Below are 9,053 nucleotides of genomic sequence, written 5' to 3'. Positions count from 1 at the left end.
CCCATCTGGTCCCCAACTCTGCCTGAGCCAAACACAGTAGCCCTGAGTCCACAGGGGGGCGTGACACCAGTTTCCTCGCAGGCAAACCCCAGACCTGTGTGAACTTGTGTACCACGATCATGAAAATATCCAAACAACAAATCCCCCAGCTTAGGAGATGCAATGAGCCTGTAGGAGGCCTTCCAGGTGGTCTGGGCACCCTGTAAATTAGCCCCACTGCTCGGAGGATGGAGACGCAGGTGAAACTAAGACACACAGCCGCTCCGTCCCGGAAGCCCCGTTGGTTTATTAGTCCCGAAGCTGGGGTGACCGGTGCTGCCCCCACTTATTTCCCGGCAGGCAGATGGCTGCTACTTGAGAAGCTTCCTCATGGTGCTCAGCGATGGGCTCCTGTACTCCCTCCCAAAGTGGTTCCAGTGGTTTAGGTAGTTAAATAGGTGGTAGACCAGCAGCCGCTTGTCGAACCCGGGCGCCTTGGGCATCTTCTGGTAGTAGGCAGTGAAGAAGGATCTGGGGAACCCCCCAAACATCAAGGCGATTGCCAGTTCAAATTCAGAATGGCCGTAGAAGGAAGCCGGGTCATAAATAATGGGCCCCGAGTCGTCCTCAGCCACATTTCCTGACCAGAGATCCCCGTGAAGAAGGGCAGGGACAATCTCTAGGCCACAAAACAGATCCGGAATCGTCACCTAAGGAAGTAATTGTTGGACACAGTTCTCAGGGGACTCTGAGCCGATACTTAGAAATAAGCACAGACGGCCTCGTGTCTGTGTGGGTTCAGGCATGGCGCCATCCACCAGGGCCAGAGACACAACCTCTGACTCCAGGGACTGGAACCTTCCATGTCTTACCGTGGACCACGGACTATCCAGTGGTGTCCTACATACAGTACGGAGCCCAGAGGGGATGTGTTGATTGTCCTGTGGAACAGGAGCCGTGTTGCCTGAGAGGAGTGTTTTGTATGCAACTTAGCAAGCTTTGTCCACTACTCTTATTTCACAGCACATATGTATCTGTACCAATTTCGTATCCTACTGGTGACTTTGCTAATGAGTTAAAGAACATTCCTCTGCTGCATGCTCACCCTAGATTGATAGGCCAGTTCTGTTTTTAACATTCTGAGAGTTGTGTTTTGAAACTAGTCGCATCTGCTGCCATATCTGCTCTAAGAGATGAGACGCTCGTGCTTTGGCAGAAAGGAAGAAGAGGGTAGAAGTGGGCAATAAAGTAATAGTGAGTGCCACCTCCACAAGCCAGGCACCCGTGTTTCACATGAGCAAAGTCTGAGGTTAAGTACCTGGTGACCTAGCAGGTGAGAGGCACACTCAGATCCCATCCCCTCCCACTGCCCCGTCAGGCCAGCCATCAGGCACTATGTGTCCACGACTTGGCCAGCTCCACTCCAGGGCTCTGTGGTCCCTATTCTGGCCCCACACAAGTGTGGCAGGCCCCGCTCTCAGAGAGTAACTGCTGTGCCCACCTGGACCTGTGACCAGAGTTCACGTGCCTCCCGGTCACCATAGTCCTTCTCAATGAGGTCCATCTGCGCTTGGAGCCGGTGCCGGATGAAGAAGGTGGACCAGTCGTCCTGCCACTCGTTCACCTGGACAACAAGGAAAAGGAAGCTGGTGTCACAGCTGGTGTCATAGAGAAGGTGCCGAAGCCCTGGAACACAGCAAGTGTTACAACAAGCCAACAAAGCAGGTAAGATGGGAGACTTACAAATACCCAGTCCATCCAAAAGAGGGCAGATAAAGAGGAAAGGGGGAACAAAGAACAGCTAGGATGCATAAAAAACGAATAGCAAGATGACAGCTTCAAACCTAACCATATCAATAAGCACACTGGATGTGAGTGGTCTAGATACCCCACTTAAATGGCAGATGACAGGTGGGAAAAAGGAAGCAAGACCCAAGTAGAAGCATGGATGAGAAATGCACTTCCTACATAAAAACAGAAACAGGTTAAAAGAACAGGAAAGACACACACCGTGCTGTTGCTTGTGAAAAGCAAGCTGAAGTGCTTGTGTTAACATCAGACAGAGTAGATTTCAGCGCAAGGATAAGTACCACCAAGGATAAGGAACAGAAAGTCGTTTCACAGTGGGAGTGGGGTCAGCTGATGAAGAGGACACAATGACCCTACATGCTTATGCTTATGCCCCCGAGCTCATGACTAGATGCTCCTCATTAACCAGGGGAAGCAGCCTCCGTGAGAAAACATTTCACTCTCCACAATGGCTAGCCCTTTAAAAGCAGAAAATACCAAGTGTGGCAAGGATGTGGGACAACTGGAACTCACACACTGCCAGTGGGGACTAAGAGGTACGGCCACTCTGGGGAAGAGTGTGGCAGTTTCCTGAAAAGTTAAATATGAACCTATCATATGACCTAGTGATTTCCATCTCAGGGATTTCCCCAAGATAAATGGAAGCACTTGTCCACACATACTCTTGGACGCAAAGGTTCACAGCAGCTTTAGTTGTGAGCAAAACCTGGAAACCACCCAGATGTCCATCAACAGGTGAACAGAGAAAAAGGACTGGTTTATCCATGCAGTGGGACATACTTGTGACACACACGACAACAGGGGTGAATGTCGAAATGATTGAGCTGAGAAGCCAGAACAAGAAGAGCACATATTGTATGATCCCATTCATGTGAAATCACACAAAATGCGAGCCTATCTATGGCGACAGAAAGCAGAAAGCAGATCGGGGCATGGACGGGCAAGAGGGGGCGATTACAAAAGGCGCAAGGACACTTCTGGGGGTGATGGATATATAGACTCATTGTCCTGACTGTGGTGAGTGGTTCACAGTGTATACATGTCAGAACTTACCAAACTGTATACGTTAAGCAGGCGATTTGTTTTGTGTCCCTTAGACCTTAGTAGAGCTAGTTTTTAAAGATGCAAAGCTTATACTGTTTTATACAGAGCTTATTTTATACATTGTGCAACTCCCGAGGGCAGGAATGTTCCAGAGAGCAGAGCCACACTCCTTGGTCAGCGTCCTCAGCATGGCGACACTCCCTGTGGTGTCTCTGTGCAGGGTGCTGTGGTCACTTAGCCCTCGGGTCACCCCTTTGGTGCTAGGAACCCCTGGAGCAGGTGGGCGGCCCCTCCCCAGAGAGCCTGAGGTGTTGGGTGGGAGGGCGCGTGCCCTTGTCCCCCACCAGGCCTGAGGCTCTGTCTTCCTTCTGGATGGCCAGGTCACAAAGACACAGAATGAGTGTTGGGAGCTGGAAACCTGCAGTGGCTAGCCCAGTCCCTCCCCCGGGGCAGAGGGGCCATGATCCCCTCCCCCACGGGAAGCCATGACCTTCCCCTGAGCTGCCACAGGCAGGGCCACCTGGGAGCACAGCTGAAGTGCATTTCTTGTGCACCTTGATGGGGGGCAGGGTGGTGTGGCAGCTAGGGCCCGTGCTCTGAAGCCAGATGGCACCCTGGCCCTCCCACCACTAGCCGCACGGCCTCAGGGACATCCCTTGGCTTCTCTGTGTGTGCGTCCTCCCCTACAAAATGGCTCAGTGATGCCACCACCTCATAGGTTGCTCTGACCACTGGATGAGTTGATTTGGCTAGAGCACTTAGAATGGTGCCGAGTGTACAGTTGTGTCACACTACCCCACCAGTGGTCCCACTGGGGCTCAGGGCACAGGTGTCTGAGAAGCCTGCCACCACCCTCGGGGTCGTGCCACCAATGGCTGCCGCCCCCCAAGGAGCGGGGAGCCTCCTGGAACTTGGGGTTAATCCGAGGCACTAGCCCCAGAGCCATCATGTCGCAGCACCAGGAGGCAGAGCCGGCGTCTTCCCAGGACTTGCGCCCCTTCCTGGCCGGCTCATTGATCCTGGAGTCTGAAGGGGCACGCAAGGGCCACCCTGTCCTCACGGACCAGCCCTTCTCACCTGCTTCACACACTGAGATTCTGCATACAATTTCATTCCTCGGTCGGAAAAGCCACTGAGTGAGGTCAACCAAGTGTCTGGAGACCCCGCCACTGATAAAGTCAACATCTGCAGCAGGACAAGCCTCGCTCAGCCACACCTGTGGGGACCGCTGTGACTGCGCTGCTCACCAGCCCCAGACGGGTGTACCCAGCGAGGGAGCCGGCTTCTGCAGAGTGGGGGTGCTAACAAGCCCCACACGTGAGGGCTGCCCTGGGCTGGGACCCCGAATCTGCCTCACACTTGCCCCGGTGACGTTAAACTGGGAGCACCACACTCTGCCCACACCACGGACGGACACGGAAGGCAACTGTGCGATTCCACTGGTATGAAATGCCCAGAATAAGCAAATCCATGGAAACAGGAAGAGATCAGTGGTTACCAGTGGCTGAGAGCAGGGGAGTGTGGCAGGACCACTAGTGGGTACGTGGTTTCTTTCTGGGGCGATGAAAATGCCCTAAAGCTAGACAGTGATGGTGGCCGCACAACACCATGAGTGTACCAAGAACTGTACACTTCACAGTAGCCACGTTGGTCATGTGAGTTACATCACAATAGTTCCGATCGTTGTTTCAAGGCTCCAGGCGAGGGATGCGGCAGCCGGGACCTGAACCCTGACCTCGCACGCTGCTTCAGTCACCACCCGCCACCCTTCATCACATGCCCTCTGGAGATGTGGCCTTTGCACCTGCTTTTCCCTCTGCTTTGCTGCTCTTCTGCCTGCCCACCCACACACAGCCCCCCGCCCCAGGTATCACAACTCACCGTCCGCTTTCAGAAACCAGGCGGTCAGTCTTCCTGGCGCCTGGGGGGCTGGCACGCTGGCACAGACAGCGCTGGCCGCCCAGCACGGGGGCCTGGGGAATGGCCATCAGCTAAGCAGGGCACCCTCACCCAGGCACTCACCTGCGGGATGAAGCCGCAGCACGTCACCGTGTGGAAGCCAAACTTGGTCACATACTGGGGCTCACCACCCTCAGCTCTCCGGCCTGTCAACAGGAAGAGATGTCATCTTTCTTGGAAATGCCGGACCCAGCAGAGGGCGGGCGGGTGCCAGGACAGGCCTGGGCTGCACTGCTGGAATGCGGGTGGGCAGAGGAACCGCACCAGGCTAGTGATGAGCCGGCCACTCCCCCCTCTGCACTCTGGATGGCAGGGCAGGGGTAGAGGTCTCATGGGCCAATCCTATGTGTCTGTTGGCTCCACCAAAATCCCCATGTAGCAACCTTGTTTTCACTGCGTGTGCAGAGGGAGATGGTGCACAGCCCAAGGGTCCTGAGATGCCTCCCCCAACCTCTCCCGGGGCGCACGAAAGCGCCTGAACGCACCTACTGTGTGCTCTTCCTTCCTCCACTTGTCCCTGAGCTTCTGGTTATACAGGTGCAAGTCTGCAACCTGGTCCCCGAGTTTTGCTGCCTGACTGGGGAAAGAAGAAATGCAGCCCTTTCAAGTCAGAAACAACCGGCTAGCATGCTCCAGTTTTAGAAACATCTGAAATACCCTAAAAATGACTTCCCATGCTCTAAAAACTGAGAAATGAACTGCAGGCAACGACCCTTTCCAAGACATGGAGCAGCCTCCAGTCACTGCGCGTGGGAAAGCAGAGGGGCTGCGCAAAGAACTTGGAGCTGCCGGGACGTGGGGACACATGCGCAGAAGGTCGTGTTAGGTAAAAAGCCAGCTCCCAATTTTGGGGACAACAGATGCAAACCACATATAAGAAAAAGACCAGACCAGAGGGGCGGGGGTGGGGGAAGGACAAAGAGGGTAAACGGGGTCAAGTACACGGCAACAGTCCGCAGCCAGCCTCTGGCTAGGCGCACACGCGGCATGCGGCGGCGTAGGATGAAGCTGTACACCTGAAACCTATAGAACGTTATTAGCCAATGTCACCCCAAAAAAATTTAGGTACACTTTTTTCAAAAGACCAGGATGATAATCACACACGAAAACGTCAGCGGTGGCTGGTCCCTGCTGCTGGAATTATGGGTGGCTTTATGTCTTCTTTACATGAGTTTGTATTTCCACCTTTTTTTTTTACAGTGAATACACATACCTTTAAGGAGCTCAGGTGATTCCTAGACCAGACACCACTGTGCCAAACTCGAGCTGGGGCAGGTGCACTCTGCACCACAGGCAACGGGCAGTTCAAACACACTTATATGCTGCGGCTTCACTGGAGCCAAACTTACCTAAAACCAGTCGCACACCAGAAAGTAAGAGCTGCTGGTCACCATTGAGAGTGGCAGGTAGGATCGCTACCACACATACTCACACGCACACCCACATGTGCCTACGTGCACACACGCACGCACACATTCTCACCTGCTCAAGCCCCTCATCTTCAGGTACTCCATCACAAAGGCGGCCCCGCCTCCTGGCAGGTCGAACACCTTGATGGGACGCGGCGCCCTCACCAGGCCCGTGCTCCGGAGGGCCTCCAGGCTGGCCAGCTCCCCCTCAAACATCTGCCGGGCCTGCACCAGAACACACCAGGAGCTCTGGCTCCAGCCGGGGCCTCTACAGCCAGGCTGTGCCTCGCAGCCCTGGACAGAAGCCACCGTGAGGGGACACAAGCACCCCGGGCTGTCAGCTACTGAAAACGGGCTGGGGAGCAAGGCATCTGCCCCTCAGAGAGTGGGTGCGGTGTGGCCCCTGCACATAGGACACAGGACCAGGACGGGTGGGGCTGCAAGGCTGAGGCTGAGCTGGGGCTGGGGGCGGGCAGGCTGCTGACGCCCCTGTAGGGAGCACTTGCTCTGAGAGGTGGGGAGCTTCCGGGGGTGCTGGGGCACTGTGGGGTGCTGCGAGATGCCAGGGGTGGTGGGAGCCTGGGTCAGTGGAGGGGCTGGGCTGGGCCTGAGACGCTTCCAGGTGGCCTGCCCCCTTCACTGCCTCAAGCATCACAGCAAAGGGAGGAGAGGCCCAGGGTGGCCTGGGGTGGCTGGGCCAGGCCTCCATTCCAGGGCCCCCTGAGGCAAACACCCAGCAGGGCCTGGGGGCTGTGACAGAGCCCTGCACCCCGCCCCAAAGCAGGATAACAGCCTCCACTAGGCCCCAGGAGCTTCCCATTTCTAAATCATTTCCCACAAATATCCCAAATTTAAGTTAGACGGACTGTCACCTAGAGACACTCTACCTCAGTTAAAAACGTGCTTGTTAATATGTTTTGTGAGCACTTTGGGCTAGAGACCCAAACCTGGGAAGGAGTCAAAGTGCCTCTGTCCACACAGCAAAAAATTCATCCTTTAATTCTAAGTGCCAGAGGAGAAAATGAGGCAAGGTGTCCAGGAAGCAGGGAGCGTCCCAGAAGCAGGGAGGGCTGCACTTGTCCCCTGTTGTCACCTGCTGTCATGCATTCTTTGAGCCCCTGCTATGAGGGTTTCAAGGGTGAACGGTCCCATTCTGGAGGGGCTTTCAGGGTCCAGCTGGGAAGGTTCCAGGGGCCAGGGAGAACCTAAAACTTCTTCCCTGAGGATGGGGCTAGCAAGCTAAGGGATTCTGGTTCTGAAATCAGACTCCTCGCCAGTCCTGGTGCCCACAGAGCAGCGAAGCTGGGCCAGTCCCACCCTGTGCACCACACACGTGGGCAATGCTGCAGGGGATCGGGAGGGGTCTCGCTGGGTTCCCTCCAGCCCACAGCCAGGCACCCCCACCACTGCCGCCCCCACAGAGGCTGGCCCACAGAGCCCAAGGGGAGTGGCATTGAGTGGCCTGCTATCAGGGCCGCTGCACACACACTATGGCTAACGCCCTCCACTTGTAAAGTGCTGTAGTTTCCACATATATTTAACAGAAATAGTGTCAGCAGGCCATGGAAACCAGGTCCAAACACAGGGACGCAAGCTTGGTCTTTGGGGGCCTTTGGGGGGGGTCTCGGCCCCTTCTTGCCTGTCCCCACCTGCTGAGGAGCACAGGCAGCTGCTGCGGGGAAAGCCAAGGCCAGAGCTGGGGCCAGGGATTTGGCAGAAGCAGCCACGACTCCAAGCCACTCCAAGCCGTACCTCCCTGGTGCTTGATGGGTACAGAAATTAAACCGAACAACAAACACTCAGGTGCAAGGCAGCTAGAATATATCCTACAGCTGATGAAACCCGTGATCCCTCAGAATATGCCTGGGCCCTGCTGGTCCTGCAGCTGTCGGCTCCAAGGCTGCAGGCTGACCCAAGGCAGCGACGCCAGGCCCGGCCCAGGAAGGGGCTCCTCGCCGGGTGCCCCCTCAACTGACGCCCTCCCGCCCAGCACCCCTCCCGCCCAGCACCCCTTACCCACCCCCGCCCCTCTTCCCACCTCTCTCTCCACCCCCTTCCCTCCCAGCCCCTTACCACGCTCCAGCCCCCCGCACCTGCGTCCTGGGGTTGACCTTGACAAACACAGGACCCGCGTCGGTGTCGTAGGCGCGCCCCTCGCTGATGCAGCCGGCGCCCGGGCTCCCGAAGGGGCGTAGGGTCGCGGTGCGCAGCTCTGCTCGCAGCAGCTGCTCCATAAAGACGGGGGACACAGGGACCAGGGAACACGGGGAGGGACACGGGGATGGCGCAGACTACCCGGCCAGGGACGAAAGCTTGTCGCTGCCCAGGCTGCTGTCCGCGGGGGAGGCGCCTGGTCCGCTCGGCCTACGGGTTCTGAGCTCCCCGGTGTCCCGCCTCTCGGATCCGCCTCCGCCGCCACCTTCCGCGCGTTCTCTGTTGGGAGGGGGCGCAGTCAGGCCAGGCGTGCGGGGTAAGAACCCAGCCCTGAAGGAAGCAGGAACGGGGGGGGGGGGGGGGGGGGGGGGGGGGGGAGGGAGGGAGGGAGGAGGAGGGGCACAGAAGTGGGGGCGGTGCCCTCCCCATGGGTCCAGTCAGTGTGCCTGGACAGCTGCAGGTGGGGTCCACCCACTGGGGTCGCTCAGGGGCCTCTAGGACCTGACCTCCCTGCGCAGAGCTTCCATGAACTCTGACAGGACCTGGGCCCAGACCCCTCCCACCTCTGTGACACAGGACACAGCCCAGGAGAGACTGGACTGGAGGCTGGGGGCCAGGCCCAGGCCCTGCCCAGTGACACCCGCTGCTGGCCTTGGGTTTGCTCAGCAGGGTGCCTGGTGCTCATCAGAGATAGAAGCT

The 9,053-nt window shown here is 57.0% G+C and overlaps 1 protein-coding gene across 6 annotated transcripts; it reads right to left on the bottom strand.

Annotated features, from left to right (window-relative positions):
- Window positions 1–246: 246 nt before the first annotated feature.
- Window positions 247–9,035, bottom strand: FN3K (fructosamine 3 kinase). Of its 6 annotated transcripts, none has more exons than XM_033091607.1 (7): window positions 8,861–9,011; window positions 8,294–8,633; window positions 6,274–6,494; window positions 5,277–5,368; window positions 4,855–4,937; window positions 1,481–1,603; window positions 247–689 (listed from the first exon to the last, which is right to left on the bottom strand). In XM_033091607.1, exons 2-7 carry the CDS (start codon window positions 8,432–8,434, stop codon window positions 351–353), a joined length of 999 nt encoding a protein of 332 aa, XP_032947498.1. In that variant the 5' UTR covers window positions 8,435–8,633; window positions 8,861–9,011; the 3' UTR covers window positions 247–350. The 6 variants fall into 6 exon arrangements, with proteins under 6 accessions (XP_032947498.1, XP_032947499.1, XP_032947501.1 ...); XM_033091606.1 differs by having other exon boundaries at window positions 248–689; window positions 6,274–6,425; window positions 8,918–9,035; XM_033091605.1 differs by having other exon boundaries at window positions 248–689; window positions 6,274–6,425; window positions 8,861–9,010.
- Between the last annotated feature and the right edge of the window lie 18 nt (window positions 9,036–9,053).

Source organism: Rhinolophus ferrumequinum, chromosome 21 (assembly GCF_004115265.2).
Source record: "Rhinolophus ferrumequinum isolate MPI-CBG mRhiFer1 chromosome 21, mRhiFer1_v1.p, whole genome shotgun sequence".
NCBI classification, from domain to species: Eukaryota; Metazoa; Chordata; class Mammalia; order Chiroptera; family Rhinolophidae; genus Rhinolophus; species Rhinolophus ferrumequinum.
The sequence above is the reverse complement of the archived record's forward strand: the minus strand, read 5'-3'. Positions and strand labels throughout refer to the sequence as shown.